Raw genomic sequence first — 26,472 nt, forward strand, 5'->3', positions numbered from 1 at the left:
ACACAAAAGCCAACATAATGTTTGCTGTGGCTGTAAGACTTGGGAGGTATAAATATCTCTGAGAAATCTATAGGAGCCGCATGTGCTCATCCACTCTGAAAACTCAAGCCACCCAAATATAAGTATATTCAGTGGAGGAGATTGTTATTCTTAGAAACTATTCCCAGGATGACTATTGACTTTGTGTTTGTACAGCCCGGCTGTTGGATCTAACTGTGCCCCCTTCCTTCCCTTGTCATCCTTCTTGTACCATTTGTCAGGGCTTGTCTCCTCCCAGTGACCTGATGCCACTGTCATGCGGTCAGGGGAATGCAAAAGCAGAGAAATGCTATCCAGTGGTGCTCTCCCACCATCCTACAGGTATTTTAACAGAGCAAACTAAATTAAACGCTCCATTTGCTTCTTGTAAACAGCTGTCTTATTGGAAAATGTTGTCCCAGTGCTTTAACAGACACCGATTCCAGAATTTAAAAAATCCAGTCTTGTGATGGTATTGAAAAAACTCACGCCTTGCTTAGAGGAGCCTGGTTTAAGGAGACACCAGGAGCAGGACAATTTTCAGCTCTTTGGTATTGATATAGTGCTGTTCCCACTGATGCCAGGTCACTAATTCTTCTGAAAACCCTATCCGGTATGCCCCACTCTCTTTCAGACTCTTTACTATGTGGGATGAGCCCTAACACTCTGCTGATAGTAAACTAAATGTATTCTTTCTTCCTGTGTTCTGACTAAACATGCTGAAATTATTTATTTTACAATTTAAAATTACAATCCAGTAAATGTTTGGAAATTTGTAAAGATGGAAAGGTCCAGTATATGGTGAAAGATGCACAAATGTATTTATACATTAAAGACTGAATTTTTAGTTCAGTTTTACAACCAGATGAAAGTACAACCCAAGTGAATCCATTTAAGTCAGTGAAGTTATGTAGCAGCTACACTGGAGAAATCAAAATCGGAAGCAGGCGCTCTTTCATTTTGTCTAGTCCTGAGCCTTTCTGCGAGCTGATGACGGAGGGAAGGAGCTTGGGTCTCTGCCGAAATGAACATGTCAGCTTTGATTCAGTGTAGAAGGGTCTGCATTATTAATTTGAATATTTGCTGCTGTCTATGATACTCCAGTTCATAGTATTATTTCAGATCACAATCAGTCTGAGCTCCCTGGATTTTGCTTTCAGGTATTTGTGTTTCTATGCCACTCAAAGAAATACAATGGTGGTAGGCTCAGCATGGAAATACAGTCAGGAAACTTGGAGATACAGTTCCCTCAGTAACCATGTATCATCCAGATTGCTCATAATAAGGCAAAGCATTAACAGCGAGCATGATAACATCAACCACTTCACTGCAGAAGAGCAATGGCAGTGCATTATTTCTGTAGAAGGAACTGTAATTTAGAGTTGCCTGCCTTTTGTGCGTTGCATGTTTCCATTCTCAGAGCAATTTTATGCCTTCAAAATGAACTGCTACGCTTTCGCAGGTTGCACGGCAGGGCTTTTAAGTGCTCCTGCTGTGTAGCAAGCAAAAAATTTGGACAGGGTTGTGTGATGGGTGATGTTTCTAATGAAGGAGCCCTTTTGGGAGGATGAGGAACTGTGACACCCTCAGCCATCTGGGAATTTAATAATTGCTAAGATCAATAACACAGGCCATTTCTCAGGTAGCTAAAACATGCCATCATTTATGGATTTTGTGTTTGGAGCAAGTCAGGTTGGTCACTGTGAACCTTTAAAAATAAATTGAGGGTTTGTTTTTTTAAAGTTCCTGAAAGGTTGTCAGTTTCTTCAAGAACTGACTCAACTGAATTCATCCTTATTTATGGTAAGCATCAGAGCATTAGCTTTCACGGTTCCTTGCCTTTTCCTTCCCATAAGTGACACAGAGGACAAATTCCGGTGCCGTTGAAGTTGGGTGTTATTGATTTGACTCCTGCTGGGCCAGCGCTCCCGGTACGCTCCGCAGCTGGACAGCTGAGGTTGTATCTGTGCCCAGCTTGTCCCGGCTCAGCCCCGGAGATCGCAGGGAGCGGAGCAGGCGCGGAGCTGCGGGCGGTGGGAGCGCGGTGGCCTCGCAGGTGACTCAGTGCCCCGGGCTTCGGCTCTTTCTGCCCGCGGTCCCCAGGAAGGGACGGGCCGGGGAAGATGCGAGGGGCTGGGATGCTCCTCACGCACCGGGGAGCGCGGAGCCCCGCAAAAAGGAAGGCAGTGAAGCCCACGCCACCCGTGTCCCGCCGTGGCGGGGGGGGAAGGGAAAGGCCGAGGGCGACATACGGAGCTTGTTTTGGGTTGCAACGTGCACGCCCACATTCGAGTCGCTGCGTCCCCGCCCACCCCCCCCCAAACAGCAGCCGCTGCGGAGGGAAAACAAAAAAAAGAGGGGGAGAAGAGAAAAGGAGAAAGGCAAAAGAAAAAGGGAACGAGGAAGAAGAGAAGACGAAAAGGAGAGAGGACGCCAGAGGGAAGGGGAAGGGGGGAAGAAGGCTCCTGGGCGGCCCGTCCGTGCGAAGGGCGGGCGGCCCCGCCGCGGGCAGCTCCGCGCCGCCCTATAAGAGGCGCTGCGGGGCGCGGGCGGCGGTAGCGGGGCCGGCGCCGGGGCTGGGAGAGGAGCGGAGGAGCGAGGGGCGAGGAGAGCCCGCAGCGGAGCGGAGGAGCAGGGGCCGGGCTCGGCTGGGCTCCCCGCGGGACCCACGGCGGCTGCCGGCCGCGCAGGTAGGGGCGGCGGTGGGGGGGAGGCGCCGCGGGCAGCTGTCGGGGGAGGCTTCCCCGCTTGTCCCCGCTCCGCCCGGGGCGGGCGCCGCTGCGGTGTGTTATTGGGGTGGGCGGGGGGGGGGAAGGCAAATAAGTGTGTTTATAGTTTTGGGGTTTTTTTTTTCCTGTTTTTTGATTTGATTTGTTTTGTTTCCCGGCGTGGTGCCGCTCGCTGTGCCCAGTGTGTCAGGAGCGTGTCTCGGAGGATGGCTTACGGGGTAGCGGGGGGATCGTGGAAGGGCTAATAGTGTTGGGGGGGGGGGTGGGTTTGTGTGTGTGTGTGCTTATTTTTTTTGTTGTTGTTGTTAATTATTTTATTTTAGCTTATCCTGAGCGAGGCGACTCCGACTTGGCAGCGCTCGCGTAGGGTGGCTGACCTTACCGCCGCCTCTGACAGCCCTGGTGGGTGCTAGTAGATAACGGGAGGGTTTTTATTCCCTTCACTCCTGCTCCGACTGCTATAGAGTCGTGGGGGCACAGGGGAGGGGACGCGGGGGAGGGCCTTGGGCTGAGGAGGAGTGTAAAAATAAAAAGATCGATCCCGGCTGCTCCTGTGATGGGCAGGAGGTTCAGTTGCACGCAAAAAATCCTGCTTCTGCGTGCCAGACTGTTGTTAAGTCCGGACTGCTACATTACAACCTATCATCAGCCTGTTACAAAATACTGCTGCTTACTTCTGGACGTGCACGACTGCCCAGATGGTTAAAATGTATTGGGAAAGATCCTCCAATTCTAAATTAAAAGTTGGTATTAAACAGTATTTTTGCCTGTTTTAAACATAAACCAGGAGTTCCCCCCACCCTCCCCTACGCCCCCTTCCTCCTGGCTGTTGGCTTTGGAGATTTTAAGGTTGTACAAATAACTAACTTGGAGGATCAAAGTTGATCTTTAGTGTGTTGGAGTAGACCTTACTGAAGCCAGAGGGATGTAAACATGTGCTAAACTGAAGCCTATGGATGAGTTGGACTTTCGTGAAAATTACTAACACGGACTAACACATTAAAATTCATTTTGGAGGTGCCTTCGAAAATGAGTTGGTGCTTGTACTGCAGAGAGCAGCCACGTCCTGGGGATGTTCCATTAATAACAGATGGCCAAGCTTGCAGTCGAAAGGCTTTTGTAATGCATCAGTCTTGCTCAGTTTTGAAAGGGCGTCATGGTAGTAAATATTCCGTGCAAATGCTTTTTGTGTTTGGCCCTTGTGGCACAGCTTGCCTTCCTGACAAGTGGGAATGGCAATATGTGCCGAGACTTTCCCGTAATACAGATTAGCACGTGATTCTATGATGCCCCTGTAGGCTATTAAACTAAATGGGTACTACCTGGGACTCTGCGGTGTGTTACTGATATCACAGATACAAATGCTGTTGGTGGGTCTTCACAATCCATTGTGCCAATTTAAACTTTAAGTTATGTAAGAGTGGTGTGATATAGTCTGTATCTGGTAAGGTTTGGACAAGTAAGGGCAGGAGTCTGATGCCTTTAGTCATGACATGGAGCACCTTGTTTCTCATGTAATTGTAATTTGGTAGGGCTGATTATGGTCAGAATTAGAAATCCACTCTTAAAATGTGGATAAAAGTTTGGTAGCATGGAACACAAGAGCTGTATGGTAGAAATTAAGTTGAACTTTTGAAGTTGAGAATGCCTGTCTTTAAAAAAAAATTGTTTTTTTAAGCCTCACTGTAGGTGTTCTGAGGAGATACCTGCTGGCCTCTGGGTTGCAAGAGATTGTTATTGCTGCCATCTAGCATTGGAGTGTAATAATCAAGCAGCTAGCTCCAACTGTTCACGGTAACTTTCCCCTGAGAAGTTGCTGCTGAAGTACTTAGCCATATGATATTTATGTGAAACTAACACCTTGGGTGCAGCTATATGTAACGTTTTGGCATTTGTAGGAGTCATGGTAATCTTTTGGGTATCAGTTCCGAATTTCCTGTGAATATAGCTGCATAGCAGTGCAAGCAGGTATGTTGAAAGTTTCTCAGTGGTCTCTTCACCCAGTGAGATTGAGGCATGTTTATCAATCAGTTTGCCGCGGGCAGCTGCTGGCAAACCTTTCTTGTAACGCTGAATTTGTTTTCAAAAACAAGTGTAGCTCAATGCTGTTGGTGGGAGCAGAGACTTGATCCAGCATCAAATTCAACGTGTGCCATCATGGTGTATATAAAGAGTGGCTCCTGGTGAAACACTGAACTACAGAAGACAAAATGCCATAAGATTAAAAAAAAAAAACACAAAAACAACAAAAGAAAGCACCAAAAAACCCAATCCCCCCAAAAAACCCAATCCCCCCAGAAAACCCATCCAAAACAGTACAGTTATTTTGGCCTTTGTTCAAGGAGTAACCTTTTCTCCAGCATTCCTTAGGCTGAACTTCCCGCTGGCAGTGCAAAGATAAAACAGTGTGCTGTGATTCAGGAATAAGCCTCAGTGACGTGAGGAAAGTGTCTGTGGACCTCCTGTGCAAATTCTGGGCTGGAGCATTCCCATGTGTTAATCGGGTGTGATATACACAATTCGGAAAGCAAGTCTTCCCTTGCCTTCATCTCTGCGAGCCTGTCGTCTCGCCAGTGAGCTCACCTGGCAGAGTTATACCCACAAAGACAGAGCAAGAGGAGGATCAGTACTGAACTCATCCATCTGTGGCCAGATGCCATCAGCGCTGCTGGTGTTTATCACATGCGTTGCACCATGCAGGCACAGTATTTCTTAGGGTGTGGTTTCTGCAGAACTTTAATCCAGCATAATTGAAGGTTGGTAGTGAGCTAGTAAAGGACCTTCTGCATTTTACCCCAACTGGCTGTTCTCTTTTCTCTCCCTGGCCATTTCATCCTCCGTGCTGGCACTGGAGTTCACCAACCCAGGGTGAGTAACTGAGAACAGGCTCTCGTCTTTTTGCTTGGTGATTGTTTCTGTTTCCTTTTTTCCCCTGAGTCCTGTGTTCACCGTCTCCACATGGCTTTGTGAGCACTGGTGCCAGCACAAAGATGATGACAGGAGTGGAGCAGAAAGGGAACCAGCTACCGCTTTGTTTAAGTAACCTTGGAGCAAGCACCCTTGGTGTCCATGTAGACCTCTTAGGCTGAGCAACACACCAAATCCTGAAATAAGTCTGGAGGCCATGGCTGACCAAACACTGGTGTGTTTCTGTTAGGCTGGTGATTCTTGATGACTTCTGCTGTGAGAGGGGCTAGAGTCAGGGACCTACTGTTTAGTAAAATGTATTTTATACATATGACATTTTCCTTGTTCATCTGAGGCGGCTAGGGACTCTGCCCTCTTCCCCCAGGTCTGACGTGGTAGAAATTCGGTCTCTCTGAGATTCCCTCATATTTATGCCAGCTGAGGATTTGAGTCTTGAGTACTTGGAAGTTTTCTGTGTAGTTAATGAGCGCACACATCTGCGGTTACTGATATTAAGAGTATAGGTTAAAAAAAACACTACTTACAGTGTTCAAAAGATGATCACAACAAAAAAGTTAAAATATTTCATATTCTGTAGCTACATGTCTTATATTTCTATTGGTCGTACAAAAGTCATACAGAGCAACTCAGAAGAATACCATGATTGGACTACTGACTGGAGTACCCCATTCTCTACTTTTTTTTTGGTCTGTTTCTTTAAAATAGGTGGCAGCAAAATTAGTCCTGTTTCTTTTAGCATTTGTCATTGGGGGGGGGGAAACCACATGAGCTATCCTCAAGGACCGAGAGTGAGACAGAGTAGGATGAAAAACTGTTGATGCAGCTTTCCTGACACAACAGGCTAACACTGTAAGGAAAAATGGGAGCATTCAGATCTTTATTCATTGGGTTATTAGTGAAAAAGCTTGATCATAAATAATAAGAATGCACATCAGTTTAAATGGTGTAAATATCCACATACAAGCTGACCTTTTTCCTCTTCTGTTATTTTCTGGAGGAGTGTTGCTTAGCAGAGCTCTGTCTAATGCAATGAGATCGGTTTGCATTATGCTAACTTTGTTAGGGAACAATTGGTGTAAGACAGAAAAAGGAGAGCAAACGCGCTTTTCCAAGACTGTTCTGGTTTGGGCTAGATAGGAAGGTCATGCTCTGGGAAAGAACAAACAAAGTCAGAGCCTCTGACCACGCAGTTCAGAGATCATTCTGGAGGTCTGGTTTCCTTTTTAGCAAATAGCAGGCAGGGCTGGGTGGAAGATAGAGGTGGCCAAAACCTGTTACCACCCTACTTGCTTGGCTCCCTGAAACAATTTGCAGTTTTACTAGCCCATTTCCGAGTGAATGGTTGTTACCGGGAGCAGGCAAGCAAACCATGCAACTGATATTAGCATTCTTGGTTGTTAGCTTAGTAAAAGCCAAAATTAAGTCCTGTGGAAGGTCTCAGAGCAGCAGCAGTGGTGGTGTAGGTAACGAGAGCAGGACTAGGGACCAGGAGAACTTGCTTCCCAGCACCTGTGCCCATCTTTCCTGTGATAACTTGCCCCTGTTTTCCTCTTACCTGCATTCACCATTGTTACAACAATGACATGACAAAAGTTTGTGCTCTCTGGCAGAAGTGAAAGTGTGTTTTTTTTTCTCATCTGAAGCAAGTAACACATCTTTCTAAATAAAGACTGTAGGCTGTGTTGTTAGTGCCAGCAACCCGGGTTTAAGTCACAGCTTTTCAGAGGTAGTGGCTGCTTTTCCAGGTGAATTTTTGTGCCTTCAAAAGAAACAAGCAAATTATCATACATGTTCTTTTGTCTGAGAGCCGTACTCATGGGGAATATATTGATACTCTAAGGGATCTATTAATGGCTTTTTTCCTTTTCCCCGTATTGTAATTATGCTGCCATAACAAGAGTTTGGCTATGGCTGTTGATAAAAGCAGATTTAGGACCAAATTTGAATGGATTAAAAAAAACCCAAACCTCTCCTCATCTAAACAATAAAGCAGCACCAACTGTTACTGAGCGCAGACACACGGACGTTTCATTCTGGTAGCAGTACAGGAGTCAAAGTTCAAAATCCACTCCTCCCCTAAATGAAATGTTCCTATTTAATAAACTAAATTGATCCTGCATTAGTATTTTTGTTGTACCAATGGGCAATCTGCTTTTTATCTGATTTCTTTGTTTTAAAGTATTTTAGATATCTTAATTATTCTCTCTTAAATCAGAGTAGCAATTCTAACTGCTTTATTTTTTTCCCAGCTCTCTCAAATCTATATTTAAATATTCATCCTAAAGTAAGCAATACGAGTTTTTCTACTGTCTTTGGAGAGGTCTGGCCTTGCAAACTGATACCATCACCTGTACACAGTCTGTTTTCAGACTTCTTCAGATCTTTTTTCCCAGGTTATTTTTTTGTTCTATTAATTGCCGTATCTTCCAGGGCTTCACTCCCAGTTCTTGTGACTTGCTTTTAATATTTCACACCGCTACATCTGTCTTCCCAATTATGTTTATCTATAAAAGCAGACATAATTACAGTCCTACTGTGCTGTCTGTGGAAGTATGCTCTGACTTCAGTGGAGCTTTCTCAGCACCAATAAGGATATCTTAAGCTCAACAACAACAAAAAAAGAGTGTGGTTTAGATGCTGTATACATTAAAAACTTGCAGAACTTTTGCAAATGTATTGCTTTTCCTTTTGGCATGTCATGCCACTTCTGTGTGATTACCTGAAGTGTTTTCTGTTCTGAGTAATTTGGTTGAAATTGAGTAGACCACAGCTCTTCTACTCTTGTGCATGGTCTCTTGAAACTGTTGGAGCAAACTAATGGATCACTGTCCTGAATTGTTCTGCATTGTGAGATGTAGCTTAGGACATGAACAAATGCTGTCTGCCTTCCCTCTGACGTCTGCCTGTGCATGATGTTAAAATAGACATATGTTAGCCCGCTTTGCATGTCTTAACTGTTACGCTGACCCTAAGGATTGGAGCTTCATCAGTTGTATGGGTTGTACAACTGGAGCTAAAGAACGTGAACTGTTTCCTCTGTGGATCAGGCAAAACAGGGAAGATTGGCACACACTTTCTGGCGGTGCTCCCAGTGTGCTGCCCTGTGCCACACCTGCCACAGCAGGCACGTGGGCTTCTTATCATGTCTGCCAATTATTTTCATATTCTTCTATGAATAGCTTTAGAGATAAGTGGTTATCGAAGTCTGTACTAGTTGCCAAGATTGATCAGAAATTCAGTCCTCTTCATAGCTGACGCTCCCTGCTTTCAAAAGTACTTGGAGATCTGTTTATCACTTTAGTGAATTACTAGCTTCCAAATACATACAGTTAGGTGGTAGCCACGTGGCAGCCAAAGTCTTGTGGCCCGGTCTGTTGTTGGCTTTAAAGGATCAAGCTCTTCTCAAGCTGACAGTGGCTGCTAGGTACTGCTTTTGCCAGTTTATTGCTTTTTTTGACGATGTCATTTCCTTCCATTGTGCTAGAGGCTTTTTCTTGGCTGATAATTTTCTGTGTAGTTCAGGGGTATGTTTGTTTCATCTGCTGTTACTTATACCTATGCCACAGATATCCGTGCAGTTGTGTAGATATCAAGTTTAACAGCTTATTCTTTATGCTGGTGAATCTCAAAGGCACCACTGGGATGTTTTCTACAGTATGAGCGTGTTGTGTTCTGCTCTGTTACTGAACACGCGCTGTTTTATGGCAGGATGGTCCCAGATGGCAAAGATGAAGAGGAAAATAACAGTAAAGTTTCTTTTGATGTTACAGGTCAGGCATACACCTCAAACTGCAGTTTAATCTTGCACTGGGCGCAGTTTGTGTCCTTGTCTTCTCCCAAGATGAAGAGCAAGGTACAAAAACAAGATGTAGGAGAAGACACTCTTTTCCGAAAGAATCCCTATGAATGTGATGGCAAAGCTGCAGGGTTTGGTAACTTTGCTGAATAGAAGGTACAAGAATGCCAGTGATGCTCCAGCCACTCTGCAGTAGGATCATGGATCACCTGTCAGCGTTACACTTTGTTAAACCAGATCTATGGCTACTTCAGCTGAAGTGATTCAATGGCCAGGGTGTGCTGTGGAACAGGTGGTGGTCAAAAGTTTTCTGTCCTAACGCTCTCTGAGCTTGTTCATTTGTTTTCCTGAAAGTTGATGAGGCTGATGGCTTTCTTGGGGGACCTCTGTCTTCCTTCTCCCCCTGGACATTGCTGCCAAGCAGAAAAGTACCTTTTGCAATGTGAAATGCTTCACCCTTTTTCCTAGTGGCAAAGATAATGTCCTTAAACAGGATGCGTCATCAGCTGGAAAAAGTGACTGAGGCTGTGTAACACAGCTTTTTGCAGGCTGTGTACTGATGATACTTATACTTGCGCAGAGATCAAAGCTTAATGGCATGAATTGAGCTCAAATGTCGCAATTATTATTTTAGCAGGATGTTCTATTATTTCTAGATTCTACTAGAGAGGAGCTCATTCTTTGAGAGCCAAAAAAAAAAAAATGCGCTAATATGGACTATGGATTTTTGGACATTGGCCGTGATAAAGCAAATCAGCTTTTCTGTTTGTTTTTGCCTGGGTGGAATAGAATTTGGCTTTTTTTTTCGTATGGGGAAAGTAGGGGACGTTCAGTGTAATGTTGAAAGTTGAAAGGCTTCATGTATTTCACAACCTTCCAGTAGAAGCTGGTTTTGTTTTTTTTTTTTATAAAAGAGTTGACTGTGTTTCGTATTGAGTATTATACTTGACATTTAAGCAATTCCTCTTGCCGAAGTGCATGCCACAGTCTCTTGCGTGTCCTTTTCTTTGGGTCCAGCTGTGGTGCATGCAAGCTTGACATCTTCCATTGCACTGGAGCTGCACTTGTTTTCACCAACAAGCCTTTTGAGCATGCTAGAGGTAATCGGAACCAGTTGTTGTGGTCATTCTGATAGATAGACATTGGTTCCCTGTGACCTGGGACAGGTTTTCAAAACAGCTTGGCAAGTTGTGTCACAAGGGAAGCTTATAAGACACCAACTATTTCTGAAAATGTGGCTTTGTGTAAATGTCTGAGGAGGCACTGAGGACTTTGGAAAATGTAGTCCTACTTATATTACGGAGTACTTAGTGCTTGACTCCTTGGGAAATGTTCCCTTATGGCTTATTTCTGTTTGGTAGGGATGGGCCCACCTGTGGCCCAGACGCATGTCTTAAGAGTTTGGCTTTGACAGAAGAAGGAAGACGGATACTCTGAAGAGTTTAGGGCCAGGAATTTCAGTGCTCATTTTGTTAATTCTGGGCCAGGTCTTTCAAAATGACCATCCACTCAGGTGTTCCTAGTGCAGCATTCAGAAAGGCTCAGCACATAATGTACAGAGTCTTGAAAAATCCACTTGCTCAGTCCTAGCGCCAAGGCTAAATACCTTTTAGAAACCTCTTGCCATTTAGCCTAAATAGTTGGGAAGCCAGTTTTCCGCCCCTAACATGACATTATATTAGTTCCAACTCTTGCCAGACCAAGATCCAGGCTCTCTTCTCTAGTGCAGTAAGCAGAGCTTGGTATTGGGCTCAGGTTATGTCACTAGTTGTTTTAATAGCAGCAGTTAAAGCAGGTTGTGAATAAGTTTTATTGTCAGCCTGTGTGAGAAGGAGTCCTTTTCCCCTGGTTGTCTCCAGTCTTCTGTGAGGCTGGGCTCCCTTAGATAACAAAGGGAAGTCATTTATTTATTGTTTTGTAGCTGTTGTGTGTGCTGCCTTAAGGATCCTGTGGATGAGTGAGATGCTGTGTTGTCTCAGTTTTGTCTGGGTGAGAGGTGGCGGATTGCTAGAGGGATTCCATGAGACTGTTTCTTCCGATTTCTGATGTTTTAGCACTATCCTTTAATATTAGTTTTACAGAATTTGACATGCTCGTCAAGGAGGGAAAATTAGTTAAACTGGTTGTGGATTATCATGAAGGTGGATCATAAAGTGTCTGTCATATGAATGATTGCTATTTAGAGGGCCGTGGATGGCCATGTTGAAAGCAATGTTCTAGTTACTAGTATTAATAGGAGCTGGAGAACAAGGCCAGAACCTGTTTACTACCTAGCCTAAGTCCAGGTAATCAGTGTGTGTAAAGTGATGTAAACTAGTAGAGAGTCTTGCCAAGAATTGCCACCCAAATATTGTTGTTTGTGGTCCTAATAAAATTTGTGCCTGATGACCCAGGAGCTCTCCAGTAACATTGTTAGCAACAAGGAGTCAATGTAAACCCTGTGACATGACCTGGATGGTTTTGGAGAGGAAAGCACTTCTCACTGAATGACTTTTTAGATGGCATAGGAGACTTGGTGTCCGATATTCATTTGGCAAATGGGAGAGAAACGTCCCCTGTGGGGAGGTTATGAAAGACATGCTTTCAGTGTCTCTGTGGCTCCACTGATAACGATACTGTGTCCCAGGCAGCAGGCTGCGGGGTCAAAGCTCACACCCCCACTGCTGATCCTGCATTGCCTGTGATTGCTACAGAGCCTAGCAGTGCTTAAACCAGGAGGCAGACGTGTGGGATCTGGTGGTTATATTCTCATCTCAGCCGTTGCTTGGCTTGTGGCCTCGGGTGAGTTGTTCAAACTCTTGTGCTGCTGACAGTTTTCACGGCACTCTTTTATAAATTACTTAAGGCTCTTTGGGTTAAAAGATTACTTTAAAAGATCAATACTGTTATTCCTATAAAATTATCGTTGTTTGGGTGGCAGTTTCCCGTTTCCTAGAGCTCCAGTAGATGTCATATGTTTTTTGACTTGAAAGTTTTAGAGATTGGTATCTCAGATCTGCACCTATGGGTTTTGCAGGCTTTGTTCGAGTTGTTTTGATCACAGAATGGACATTTCTTCTGATTCTTTATGCACTGGCTGTTTCTGCTGTGGATATTATTTCCAATTAGATCTATGACAGCAGGATAAAAAATTGCTTGCATTTGTCCACAGCTGCTCTTTATCTAGCCTAATCTCAACAGAATTGGGATTAATACTGTTTCCCCCCTCCTTTAGCCTCATTTGAAATTGCATAGTTGCAGAGTGCATTTTGCTTTCTGGGAATTGTGGAATATTTGTGCCTTGAGACCTTGTTATGGCCTTGAGCAGTCATCGGTTGTAGAAAGTGGATGTAGTTGTGTAAGAGTAAGTCTATTGGTTGTAGCTATTATGCTGGAAGAAGCAAAATCCTGGTGCTCTGCAGAGAAGTGGCCAAGATGTTAGACCTTGACTTGGGAGATGTGGGTCAGTTCTCGGCTCTTGTCTTAATCAGCACCTCGGTTACCCAGATGCCACTAGTTCTCTGATGGTTTGTCTTCTTTGAGTTGGAATGTCAGTTCATGAGGCAGGTGCTTCTGTCCTGCCTTGGTGTTCACAACCCTCGTGGGGTCTTGCTGTCAGCTGATGGCATATGGAGCACTGGGGGACTTTGGCCTTGGATCTGGGCTTTGCAGAGTTGACATGGCTCATGATATTGTTTGCTCCACAAAATGCAGCCGGACACTGCCTAAAGGAAATGAAATGGTAAGACATTTCTCAGTGTTTCCAAAGAGGAATATATTTTTGCTGAAATCTGGTGTTTGTGCTTTATTTGTCCCTTTTCTTCCAAAGTGGGGTCTGGTTTAACTTGATAAATATGTAGGCAAGAGCTGTTGGAGTTAAGCGTATGTACAACTCTTTGTCTGAGGTAGAAAGCATATACCGTGCCTGCCTGTGGGAGAGGAGCACCATTGGCTTTAGTAGCTCAAACCTGTACTGTGTTCAGCAAATAATGCCTTTTTTCCCCTCATAAGGGCATCATCTCTGATACTAGATTGGTACTCTGTATGGCTGCTTGGTCTGTGGAGAGCTGCCAGTGGTGGTAGCTTTTGTGATGTGGAATACCTGACTGAGAGAACAGGACAGAGGCTGCTAACTGATTTCATAGGGGGCCACTAAACCTTCATCAACTAGTAAAAGCTTTTAGCTCTGCCGACCAGGACTGGGTTTAAGTCACTGCTGGAGACATAGAGGGTCCATAGCCTCTTGCCAGAATCCTGAAATGTTTCAGTCTCATAAGGCTTGATAAGTTCACTTTGTTCCCTGACTAAATAGTGATTTCTTCTCTAGGGGAAAGGTTTTTTTGCCCCCAAAAGAAAGCAAACAGCTGCATTGTTTGCAGAAAGCTGCTTTTGAAGGCTGTTTTGTGTTTACTTAGTACAGACACTAGGCATGGGGGTGGGGAATTGATTCTCTGCCACTTGAGCTTTTTTCATCTTAAATCTACAGCTGTAAAAATACATTGCTTTGTATTTAAGACAGATTGGGTCTGGAAACTCTTGGCATACCAGCTAATGGAGTTTTCAACTGCCATTCTACTTCCAAGTAGTGGGTAGCACTGATCTAGAAAGACAGGGTTGGTCAAAGTGTGTATTTCACTGACAGCATTTTCAGCGGTTGCCCTGTAGCCTAACTTTCTCTTAAGAGTAATTTTCTGAATTGCGTACTGAAACGGAATTGCAACCCTGTAGGTCTGGAGGCCATGCAGGGCTTCTGCAGTGGGGGAGGCAGACCACCGGGCATGCATGTGGACCCTGTGTTCTAATTGTGCCGTTGGGTGCTGTGGCTACTGGTCTGGGCAAGTAGAGGAGGTCCTGACCTGGTGTTAGAACTTTGCTAAGAGCAAAGCAGGAACCACTGACCAGGTCAGAAGGTACATCCAGGTTCTTTGGCACCTCCTGCCCATCTTCTCATGTCCACTCATTCTGCAGCTAAACTTTCATAATGGTAAGGGTCAGCTTTTACCTAGGAAGAGACGGGGGGAGAAATCTATCAGAAGAGACAGGGAAGTATTTGGGTGTCTTTTACTTGATTCTTTATGTGTATTTGTTGCCAGGAATTGGGAAAAACTTGAGAAACCTGACAAATAGGATGGTAAGTGTGCACAAGTCTGAGTGGCATGTTGGTAGAGCGTGCAGGGACTTCTCTATACTGGATCCCCGCCATTTATTTGCTGGCTAAATACAAAGCGGCTTCTTAATCCTTAACTTTCCTTGGCTGGCTGGTTAACTGAATGGTCATTGCTCTATCTACGTGTGCGTAGGGCATATGCCTGGATTCAGGATGTTATTCCAAATGCGCATTATTTGTTTTGGTTATCAGACAGCCCCTTTATTTGTGGTAAGGTGGCAGTTTGAATTTGCCTCTGAGTTACTAGACAGCTGCCAGGTCCCTGAAGGCGTAGGCACTATGAGTCTCCCCTGGTGTGCTCATGTAGTCTTAAGTTTTTGCAGTTGTTTTGTATATGTTGGTGAAGAGGTGGAGAAATGCTGATAGCTAGACAAAAATAGATTTCTGGGTGATGAAGAGAAGTAAGCGTGATGCCTCTAGGCTTAAAATTGATGTGTATTGCTATCTATCTCTACTGGAAAACTTGCATCGTACACAATGAAAAGATTGGATGTCTTACACAAAGACCTCTCCACAACTAAGTTGCACCATGTGTTGCAGTTGAGGGACTTCTTCCTACTTCCCATGGAGTAAGTGCTTTATAAAAGCAAGAGATTGCATTTCAAAAAGGAGAGGTCCAGTACTGGCAGGTATATATCCCCATTCTCTTCAGCAGAGCTGTGGTACGTTACATCACAGAAAACTTATTCTATGGTGATGAATTCATGCAGCTTTTGTTATTCTGGACAGAAGCAGTATTGGTGCTTTAGACAGTCCCAGGTAAGTGCCAGGAGTGATCACTGATACTTACTGTTGGCTCAATGTTCTACTTAAGTGAGACATGAAAGCCTGCGTTGGAAACAAGCTGGTATTTGTGTGTTTTGGCACTGCGGTGCTAAACGGCAAGTTGGATTTCCCAGCTATGTTGAATTTAGCAGACTGAAGGGGAGTTACAGGTGGACTTCAGCTCCAACTGAGGCGGGAGTGTTGGTCTATCAGTTTTCTGCCTCTCTGGCTTACGGTTCTTGCCTATTGTAAGCTGGAAAAACATCTGAAAAGGTGCTAACCCATTTTCCTCTGAGACTCTTAGTTTGCAGAGTGTTTTCTGATGCATTAGTAATTCAAGTGGTCCTAGTCAACTTGTATCAGCAGTGAACCAAATACGTCAGCTGCTGTGGATCAAAATCAGACAGTTCTAGGCATCAACAGACCTGTATTACCCAGTCTGTTACAGATACTGGGGCAGAGTATCTCTTTTGAAGTCTTTGAAGAGTATGTCACCCCGGCACAGCTGCAACATCTGGGCACGCTTCACGTTCAGGTTTTGTGCTCTTGGCGATTAGCCCAATGTTAGGCCCTGTCCCCCAGTTCAATGTTGGGACTCAGCTGGTAACACCTGCATCTGGGCCGGGTCTCTCAGTCTTCAGGCACAGTCCTTACAAGTCAGTATTTTTGCTTAATTTCAAGCTTGTGTCCAGGCAAACCGTCCTTATTTGAAGGCCAGAACACTTGCTTTGTCCCTGCTAAAGTTTAGTTGGAATTCAAGCAGACAGCCAGAGATGAGCTTTCCTGGCTGCACAGGCTTCTGCTGATCAGCTGAGATGTGTTAAATGATCAAATATGTGCCCTCATCCTGTTATCTCACTACAGTTTGCTAGTGCAATGTGAACCCTACAACCTCTATAAAGCAGTATTTCTGTGTTCTGGATCCCGCAGACCGACTGCAATTACGAGGGACCAGTGTCTGAATTTTGACTGACATAGATTAAACTAGCTACCCCGTGATTAGCTCAAACATCCCACAGGCTGCTTTGAATTTTATTCTGCCTCTGTGCATGGTATTAAGGCACAGGAGCTGGGTGTATTTCCATTGGTAAGAACGCCAAATGTCTCTTTGGCTCTCCCTGGGATCCTTTGTGCGCTCTTCCTGTAGCACTTTATACTCATGGATTTTGGTATTTAGCTGTAATTGCCAGAAAGCATTGAAAAGTAGTTTGTTGCAGAGAGTTGATATTATTGTAGAGGAAGCAATATGGAGTGGGTACTGTAAACACCCTTCTAGAGGTAAATCTGTTGTGTAACTACCAGTGATTGTAGAAGGCTGTGCAGTGCCTTTTCTTCTTCTGCTTCTGTATGCTGAACTTGTCCAGTGGCTGCAGGATTGGACTTGGGCAGAAAGGCTTATCATACAGTGTATTGGGTTGGAAGGGACCTTTAAAGGTCATCCAGTCCAACCTCCCGGCAGAAAGCAGGGTCATCTTCAACTCAAGCAGGTTGCTCAGAGCCTCATCAAGCCTGGCCTTGAATGTCTCCAGGGATGGGGCCTCCACCCCCTCTCTGGGCAACCTGTTCCAGTGTCTCACCGCCCTCATTGTAAAGAACTTCTTCCTAATGTCTAAACTAAACCTACCCTGCTCTAGTTTAAAACCATTGCCCCTCCTCCTACCGCTACATGCCCTTGCAAACAGCCCCTCCTTGTCTCTCCTGTAGGCCCTCTTCAGATACTGGAAGGCCACTATAAGGTCGTCTTTGTTTTGCAGTGTGCTGAAGAGCCCAGCGAAGCAAGTGGTGTAGGTCTGTGATCCACAGACCAGTGCCCTTGTAGGACAATGCTTGAAAAGAGCAGTTCTCCTAGTGTTCTGCGAAAGATTTTTTTTTTTTTTTTTTTTTTTTTTTTTTTTGCATCAAGTTAGTGGTCACAGAGTGCCTGTGCACTATGTGAGTAGCAATCCAGGTTGCTCAGTAGGACAAGTAAAAGCGTTGTTGCCAAATCCACTGAATCCTGAGCAGAAACGGGGCAGTGGAAGGGGTACAAAGATGATATTCCCTATTTAGTTTCATGTCTGGGTTACATGTTAATTGCAGCTTTAGATGTGCCATACTGACAGGCAGCGGAGGTGCTGCGAAGGCCCCTGTATCCAAGCCTGTACGCAAAGGTGTGCTTCGGGTCCATGGGCATGCACAGTCCTCAGCAGCCAGGGTTTGTCCTCTGAGGTTGTCTGCAAAGGGCAGGTTTTCTTCCCGCTGTGGATGTGCTGTTCATCTGTCAAGTCCCTCACTCTGACTGTGTCTAGGAATTCACTGTCTACCAGCCAGATGTGCATGCAGCTGGAACGTGTTCGTGTCGGGATGCTCCAACCAGCAGGAAGCACTGGGCAGGGGAGGGAGGCTCTCCTGTCAGATCAGCTGGGCATCCCTCTGCGAAGGAGCATCTGTAGAGGTCATGTCAGTGAATTACAGCAGTACCTACCAGCAGTTAATGAGCCCATGCTGACTGTACACTCAGCTGCCTGCATGCTGACACGAGGTTCAATTTGTAGGGTTTTGTAGGCATCTGTTGTTTGCTTCCCTGTACTGGCATTAAGAAGCACTGTTGTCCTGTTGTGATACTACAGTGTAATTATCTGTAAAACTCAGTATAATGGGTTTAATTGTTTTTGTTAGTCATGTTAGGGAAAACTTTTTTGTAACACAGACCTATATTATTAGAGACAAGTTTTTAATCTGCAAGTCATTGTAATAATGGAATTTACTTTTGGATGAGACTTAAAGGCCACAAGTGTTCATTAACTGAAAGCTCACATCCAGAATTGGCATTTATCATCTAGTCTTACTCTAGTGTAGGACTGGTCAGAGCATTTCTTGAGAAAGTCTTATGTTTCTAGCACAATTATGGATTTTGGGAACCTTTTCAATGCAGTTTGCAATCAGGCATGCAACTCTGAATCATAGGGCTAGGGTAGTGGTATGTGGGACACTAGAATCAAAAGCATGTGTGTTCCCAGTTTAACAGATGTCGGAGGGAATGGTTCTCTCACTGGGTGTTTGGATTGGCTGGTGGCTGTCGTGTTCACACTGAGCCTGTCAACAGAGTGTATTCAAATACATAAATCAGAATTAATTTGATGTGGATTAACTAAATTCCTGTGTGGATGCTGACTCAGGATGAAACTACTCTTAATCTGAAGTGGCCTTAAACTCAAAAGTAAATTAAGCTATGCTAAATTAATTCTGGAAAAAAGTTTAATGAAGTTTAATGTGCTATAAGCTCACCTTTCCATTTGATTGAGTCTTCCTGGAAGTCTGTGTGTACACAAGGCTATACTGTGCAATTATTAATAACCACCAAAGAGATGAATATGTTTTTTAGCCGTTTATACTTTCTCATGCTCTCACAAGGTGCATCCTGAATACACCCAATTCACAACAGTGTTGGAGGCCAGGTGGTTGCAGGATCTGAATGCTGACTCAACAGCAATTTTCCATTCATTTTATCCAAATATGAATAGCCGCAGGGTCATTCTTAGTGACTTAAGTTCAAGGAAATGGACTTCTCTCCCTTGACTGTTAAGTGCATAGCATTTTCTCCTACAAGCGGTGGTGTTGACTGGGCTTCAAAACAAAGACTTTCCTAATTTGGCAACAGGCTTTTCACCATTTTAAAGTAAACATGGAAAGAATATTTTTGTTTTCTTTTTTTTAAAGGGTTGAGTTGTACAGTTCAGTCTCATTCAGAGGGGTCTCTAAATCGTCTTTCAAACCTATGATTTTTTTCCTTGTTCTGGGCTGTTCTTGCACTTGGAATTTTTGGGCAGGAAGGAAAATTGTTGTCCTGCGGGTATTGCATTCTTTTGTGCCTTGGAGCTCTGAGGTAAGAGACATTGAGTCTAAATCTGAGCTTGCTGAGACCCATGAGACTTGGCTGGAGTGCATGGAGTAAGAAGGCAGCGGTGGGGAGTGCCGTTGGGGGCTGTAGGGTTACATGGAGTCATGGACTGCAGCCTCTGCGTGCCCCTGTCTTGTTGCCCTTTCTGTCCTTAACACACAGCTTCTGTCTTTCAACTGTTTTTTTTCTCTCCCCCTGCCCCCCCACCCCCAGTTAATGCCCAGCCACGACACCTCTGCTGTGTACTGCCACTGCTGCTGCACGAAGGGAGTTCCTAGGCTTTGCTGAAGGAAGATGGCTTTCTGGACGCAGCTGGGATTGCTGCTATGGAAGAACTTCACCTACAGAAGAAGACAGACTGTAAGTATTAGCCAAAGGGTTTTTTGAGGTCTAAGTTGTATCCTTGTAGCTTACTTTTCAAGCAAAACAGGGAAACATCCTGTGTCTTCATGTTTTACCTCTGGTGGTCCCTGGCAGAGCAACTGGTCTGCCTTTGGAAAGTCCTACTTTAAATTGAAGAGAGTTGTAGGTGAACAGAAACCAGAGGACTTGAAAGTGCTCAAGACTTCTGTCCTGAATCCCAGCATGAGAGAGTGTGAAAGTAATGAAGCACTCATGTCAGACCAGGCAGAGGGAGTGCATGACTGCTGTGTGCAGCAAGGAAGATGTACACTGGAAACCCGTGCTATGACCTTCTCTGCTCTGCAGGTGGGGCATCGCACGGCTGCAGGGATGTGTGCTTGAGTCTAAGAGCTTTCAAATGCTGCAAGCTGCAACAGCAGCAACAAAATTCTGCCATTTCCTGATGGCAGAAGTGGTGGATGCAATAGCGGGCATCTTGAGTCTCTTTAATCAGGGAGAGAAACCCAAGTCTGTTGTGTGACTTTACAACAGCAGGTATAGATTAAGTGGCTGACATGAGACATGTTCTTACTTTGGCATGGAGGCAAATCCAAGCAACTGATGTTTTTCTACCAAGGTGCGTTCTGATTAGTTTAAGGGCTGACCTCACCGTCTGTTAGCAATATGGGAACGTACCTGTCAGATAAACAATACGCAAAAACAGTTTCTCCTTGTGGTGACTAAAGCATAGAAGCATGAATCCAGTGTGGTGTTCTTAAAATTCTTCTGCATTAACGAGACTTCACAGGATGCTGTGTCTCTTGCAGACAGCTAAAAGCCAGAGAAAACGTGCTATTTCCCCTCCAGGGATTTAAGGGATAACCATGTTGGACAAGGACATGTCCTGTACAACAGGCCTGTGCAGAGGATCTGTCCTGTTATATCTGACCTTGAGGAGGTATGAGTAGGGAATGTGAAGGGAACATGAGTTACTGAGGTGGTGAGTGGAAAGTGGTCTCTCTGATAAGCTTTTTCTGCACCCTGCAAATGTCAGGGTTCTTGCCAGCTGGTCGGGGCTGGGTTGTTTTAGAAACTCAGAGTCACAAGGGAGGGGAGGCTATCATATTCACCACTGGAGATGGAGACAGTCTCTGAAGTCTTTGCTCAGGTGTCTGAGGCTTGTTTTCATAGGACTTGCGTCCAGTGAATTCGGAGCTGGAATTGGTCCGTTCTTAAATAAAACCAGACAAAGGGGACTTGTGGCATCTTTGGCTTTTCCGATATACCTCTGTGGTTACAGAGCTGCCAGTGATGGCAGGAATTGCAGTGTGGTCTGCATGTTTTTGTCCTTACCCCAGGAGCCTTGGTCTCCCAGGACAGAAGTTCCCGGCTGAGAGGCTGTGGGCTGTGTCAGCTGCGAGGAGCGAGGCTGGCTGCTCTCTGGATGTATGGGCCAGCACCCTCACCTTGTCAATAGCCTGATAAATTACAGCACCCTCACCTTGTCAATAGCCTGATAAATTAGAAGAATGTTGCAACAGAGCTGGGGAAGGTAGTCTCAAAACTGGCTACAGCTCCTAAAAAGATAAGCAGTTCTCAGATACTGCCTGGATAACCTAGGCTTTTATAGCTGAAAACAGTCCCTTCCTCTCTTGTCACTGAAGATCTTACTTTTGACCTCTCCCAAACTGCCTGTAGCAACTAGGGGAACTCTAGGACATTGATGGATCCTCTGGAGCAATGCTTAAACTGGTTAAGCCAGGAGTATATTTCAGAGGAGGAGAGTTTCACACTGAGGCCGATGGCTGCTTTTTTTTTTTTTTTTTTTTTTTTTTTGGTCATGGTCTTCAGAAAATAATGCGTCAGGTTTGAAGGTTACTTGAAGAGGTCTGAGTGCTTGTCCTGTCACGGTAGCTGTAGTCTAGCTTCCTGGGCAGCAGAGGTGCATTTGCATCCTTTGGTGATGCCACAGAAATGTGGTAGGCTAAGTGTGTGTCAGTGATACAGACCTTGATGCTTGTTTTGCAATGACCTTGGATCTGCTCAGCTATTTCTTGGTACCTTCTGGCAGCTTCTGTATCAGTTTCCCATCAAGTATCCCAAAGGGTATGAAACTGCTCGTAGTCACTGTTCCATGCTGATATTATTAGTCAATTCACAATGAAGGCTGGAGACCGCTATTTTTTGTGGGGTTCCTGTACGTGCAAGGTTTTTCTCTTTAAGGGTTCCCATTTGGGCTTTACCTGAAGACGTCAAGAGGGGGAAAGGCCACTTAACAGAAAATGGCAGAAAACTGGCAGAACATCTCTTCTCACTCAGCTCTTATCATAGCTGCACAGTCATTCATCTATTTGCTTTACTCTTAGGAGACCACTGTCCTTGACCGGGGTGTGCTAGTGATGGCACTATCCCATTTGTACTTACTGAAGGTGTAGCCCAGAAAAAGTTTGATTCTTCCCACTGAACCCTCTCCTTGGCTGCTGTGAGTTTGGGATTGCGAAAGCTGGGTTCAAAGCTCAGCCTGACATGTGCAATTCAAGTGTTACTTTGTACTGGGTAACTTCCAACAGCACCAGAGTAGGGGGGAAGGAGTTTACCAGGGGGAGAGGAGGAAAGAAAAATCATGTTCAGGGGTCACTGCGTAAAAACACTTCTCTCTCCCTGCTGTCTTGCGTATGAGGAGACACCTCAAACTCGCATGGAGGGACTGGTCAGCTGCTGGTAGCTCCTTGCATTGAAACTGAACCGTAAGGGTTGGAGAGGGTGGTTGACAGTAAGACTAGGTGATAGTTTGGTTAGTTCTTGCTCAACAGATTTCCTGTTGACACAGTGTAGATCTCAATATTTAATGGTATCCTTTGTCATCAGCCAACTGGTATAAACTGTGCATGCTTCAGGGACTAGCCTCAGTAAAATTTAGAGCAGCTTGTTTTTGGCCAAGTGCTGCCTCTTGAGTTCACCTGCTGTGTGCAGATGGGATGTTCCTCCTTTAACTCCAGGTGGAGCAGGAGTGGCAGAGTTGGAGGTTTGAAGATTCATTTCAGTATTTACCGGGCTGGTCTAGTAGTTGCAGCACAGAAGTGGGTGATGAGACTTGAGATTTTTTTTTTTTTTTCTTTAGTATCTACTTGTTATGAACCTGAGTGAGACATGTCCCCCTTAGTATCTCTGTGCCATCTTCTGCAAAGGTCACAGTGGATGAAAAGCGCTGTCACAGGAAGGTCAGGAAGCAGGAGGGGAAGAAACCTACTGACTTTTAGGAGCAAAAGGAAGAGAATTCAGTTTTTGTTGAACATCACAGGAGGCTGGCCAGGGAGCGCAGACCTTCTATTGGAATGCTGCTGACACATTGAGCCTGACCCCATGCAAGCCTCTGGTGCAGCCATTGTCAGCATTTCAGTGGCTGCCATGGTGCAGCAGTCTTCAGCTGTAAAGGTGCAACTCGGTCAGCCCAAGCTGTATCCGTCCTCTCTCCCTCCTCCCGGAGCCTGTCAATCTGCGAAGTTACACATGGGGTGTGTGCAGAGGCACACTGTGGTACGCATGCAGCCCATGTGTAGCAACTTTCGTCATTGTGTAATTAACCATAATCAGGCATGCAAAAGAGGAGCTACGTGTGCATGTGGCCAGGCTCCCCCTTCAACAGCAGGGCCATTCAGGCACTACTGTCCACGCCAGCGTGGTGTGGCTGGGGCTGATATTTCTCCAAGCAAGCTAGGACTTGATCTCAAGGGTAGCATTTTCTTGCTGGTTCCATAGCAGTTGCAGGTCTGCGAGCGTCTATCTGGCCACCTTGGTCACCCTGTGAAGCCTCCCCAAGCCCAGTTGACACTGCTCTTCCCCAAATAGTGTGTAGCGGCAGTCACTCGGGGTGCCTGCCCCTTCCCTACATCCAGGGTGGCAGGGGACTATGGTGTGTGCCAGGGCATGGCCATTGATGCTGGTGCAGGGATAGCTTGTCTTGGTTTCACAGCCACCTTTATGTCAAAAGGAGGAGAAGTCCTGCTATGCCATCCTGGCAACACCTGCGAGGGAATCCTGAAAAGGGAAGGAGTAGACAATTTGTTGGTGTGCCAGCTCTGAGCGTCTCTGAACCCTCTATCCAGACCACTGTTAAATGCAGAAGGAAGCAGGCTGTCGCTGTTAATGCTGTGTGTGCGCTGCCCACTGCATTATTTGTTGTGAAAACAGAGAACAAAGATACTGAGGCATCTTCCTGGCATCTTTGTTAGCATGGTCTCAATGGGGTTTCTTATCTAGTAGCCGTACAGTATGTGCAAGAAAATAATGAGTGGGAAACAATATCCCAGACTTATCCTGCAGAACCTGGCACCGTTACCAGGAGTGCCTGGGAGACTCCGATGCTCAATTTTTGCCTTTTGGATAGATAAGCCTTGCCATTTGGTTGGGTGTCAGCCTAAGGGTATCTGTGAAGAACCATACTAGATGGTTTCCTCTGCTGGATCAAATGGCATCTGCTTTAATGCACTGTTTTTACAGTGTGACGTTTTTTTGAGGTACAGGAGTCACCTAGAAGTCTCACCTAAAAGTTTTCCTGGAGTGCCTTGTGCTGAGTGTCAAGAGCCTAATTATAGCTGTTAATGGTGTAACATGGGAAAACACGTCTGTGTGTGGGGATTTTGTCTCCCAGTGGGGTGCAGGTCTTACCCTATCTGGCCTGTAGTAAAAATGATGTAGAAATCTTACTAGAAAAGGCGGGGTTTTCCAGGAAAGAAGGGGAAAAGATTTCTCTTTATTTGACCAGAAAACACTCTGGTTTCTCTCTCCCAAAGGAGGGAAAATGTAAGAAGTGGCAGCATAAAAAGCTTTCAGTTTTTCCTGGTTTTATGGCTTACCTAAAATGCATGTTTATGCAGCCTTTCCAGAGTGGGAAAGGAGGGGTGTGGCTGGTGAAGCTCCAGCCTGGGAAACCTCAGCTTGTGTCTCAGAAGATCCAGGCTGCAGTGTTGCTTTGCCCACATATTTCTGTGGGATGTGGCACATCTCAGTGACTTCCTCTGTTTCAATTCCCTGTCTAAAAATGCTCTGTATTTAATAGCAGGCCTTTCTTATATTTTTGTCTAGTTCCTCTAAATAACTGAGTTCTTTATATCTTTACCTGACGCTCAGTGCCTGTCTGTAGGAACCCTGAACAAGTGGTTGCCTGCTTTTGGGAACAAACATAAATTAGAACAAAACAATAAGTAGGTATGAGCTTAATCTTAGTAGCTCTGTTTTCCTGATACCGATATACTTCTGCAGCACTGAAATGCAAGGATTTGGCATAGCTATGCAGCGGCACAGTTTCCATGCCTGATGTGTTAGGGTAGAAGCTCAGTGGTTTACTGTGAGAATGGGATGCAAGTACTTCCCACTACCTCTGAAATATGGGGCCAAAAATTCAGCTCATTGCTGTGAAAATTCATTGCAAGGTTTCTGTCAGTCAGGAGACAAAAAGAACTATAAAAAGAAGCCAAAAATAGCCTTTAAGCACATCCAGTTTAGTCCCATAACTGGCACATATCAATGAGAAAAGCTTGTAATTCTTTGCAGATTATCCTCTGAAGCTGGAGGAACAAACTTCTTGGTCCTGGAATGCACAGGCAACACCAAGTGAGGCAATGCTTGCAAAACTGTCCTGTCTTACCAGTGGACTGTCCTGGAACCTCTGTTCTGTCCTGTGTTTTGAATATGACGTCTTAATACTTTGTCTTTATTGTTTCCAGTTCCAGCTGCTGATCGAAGTTGCCTGGCCTCTGTTTATCTTCTTCATCCTGATCTCTGTAAGACTTTCATATCCGCCCTACGAGCAGCATGAATGTAAGTACCAAACACAGCAGCTGTGCACCCAGAATGGTTGTTGTTTCATGGTTAGAAGGTAATAACACAGCTGGCAAGACACAGGGGCAGCAGTTGCATACTTCAGTCAGAAATCTTCAGGGAAGTTTTAGTGGCTCTTTTCCTTCCACCTTAGGGACTGCAGTGTGTTCTGACACGTTAATGTTGCCCCAGGACTGTACACTGCTGTTGTTTTTCTTGCTGTTTCTCATTTTTTGCATTTATAATGTATTAGCTGAGAATTTGCTGTAGTACTGTGATAAGTCTGCAAAACCCATACAGAACCCAAGTTTTATTTCTCATTGTTGATCTGCATGTGACTTAGCATAAAAAGAAAGCAGCGTTCAGATCTGTAAGAAAGCAACCTCATTTTCAGGCAGTAATGTGGGTTAATGTATCACATTAAAGAGCACGAGAGCAATTCCATTCTTTCTAACTGTTAGACTGTCAGCTCTGTTCAGTAGATCAGTAGTCATACATTGTGGGGGAAAACTATTCTACTTTTCTCTTTGCATCCTCAATGGGCATATTTCTGCTATTCTTTCAAAGAAAGCTTATTCTTGCTCTGCAAATGACAATCTTTAGGTCTCTGCTGGTTGCCATTTGTTTAAGGAAGCATGACTTGTTTATTAGCAACATGCTTCATCTTACTGATCAGTGACAGTTTCGTACTGCAATTAGCTGACTGTGGAAGAGCTCTGTTTATCTTTCCTTTGCCTGATTGCTGCAAGGTAAGGTTTAAAGGTCAGTACAACACGATGCTGGAGGTCACTCTGAAGTGTTTCATTCTTAAAATGGTAAAGAACTAGCCCCTACAGCGCTTACCCTGTGGTTCTTTGCAGTGGCTGGGGCATTTTATGCTGCTTGCTAGGCTTTCAAGCTAGCAAGGATCCTTTCAAAGCTGAACTGTTAATGTTTGCAGTTTCCCGTTACACTTTGGACACTGATGGTCCTATGTACTGCCTAACAGGGTAATTGGAGCTTCCCTAAATTAAATCTCATACTCAGCTGCATGATGTTTGAATTGCCT

The 26,472-nt window shown here is 44.9% G+C and overlaps 1 protein-coding gene across 4 annotated transcripts in view; it reads left to right on the top strand.

Annotated features, from left to right (window-relative positions):
* Positions 1-2,393: 2,393 nt before the first annotated feature.
* The window catches only part of ABCA1 (ATP binding cassette subfamily A member 1), a 100,004-nt gene continuing 75,925 nt past the window's right edge, over positions 2,394-26,472 (top strand). For 2 of the 4 annotated variants that reach the window (XM_063321426.1, XM_063321429.1), the window contains exons 1-3: positions 2,394-2,708; positions 19,476-19,622; positions 25,331-25,424. In XM_063321426.1, the coding sequence (XP_063177496.1) occupies positions 19,557-19,622; positions 25,331-25,424 (160 nt within the window). In that variant the 5' untranslated portion in view covers positions 2,394-2,708; positions 19,476-19,556. Of the gene's footprint in view, positions 2,709-3,070; positions 3,150-12,154; positions 12,253-19,475; positions 19,623-25,330; positions 25,425-26,472 lie in introns of those variants that run through there. The other 2 variants (XM_063321427.1, XM_063321428.1) reach the window with 2 other exon arrangements.

Source organism: Chroicocephalus ridibundus, chromosome Z (assembly GCF_963924245.1).
Source record: "Chroicocephalus ridibundus chromosome Z, bChrRid1.1, whole genome shotgun sequence".
NCBI classification, from domain to species: domain Eukaryota; kingdom Metazoa; phylum Chordata; class Aves; order Charadriiformes; family Laridae; genus Chroicocephalus; species Chroicocephalus ridibundus.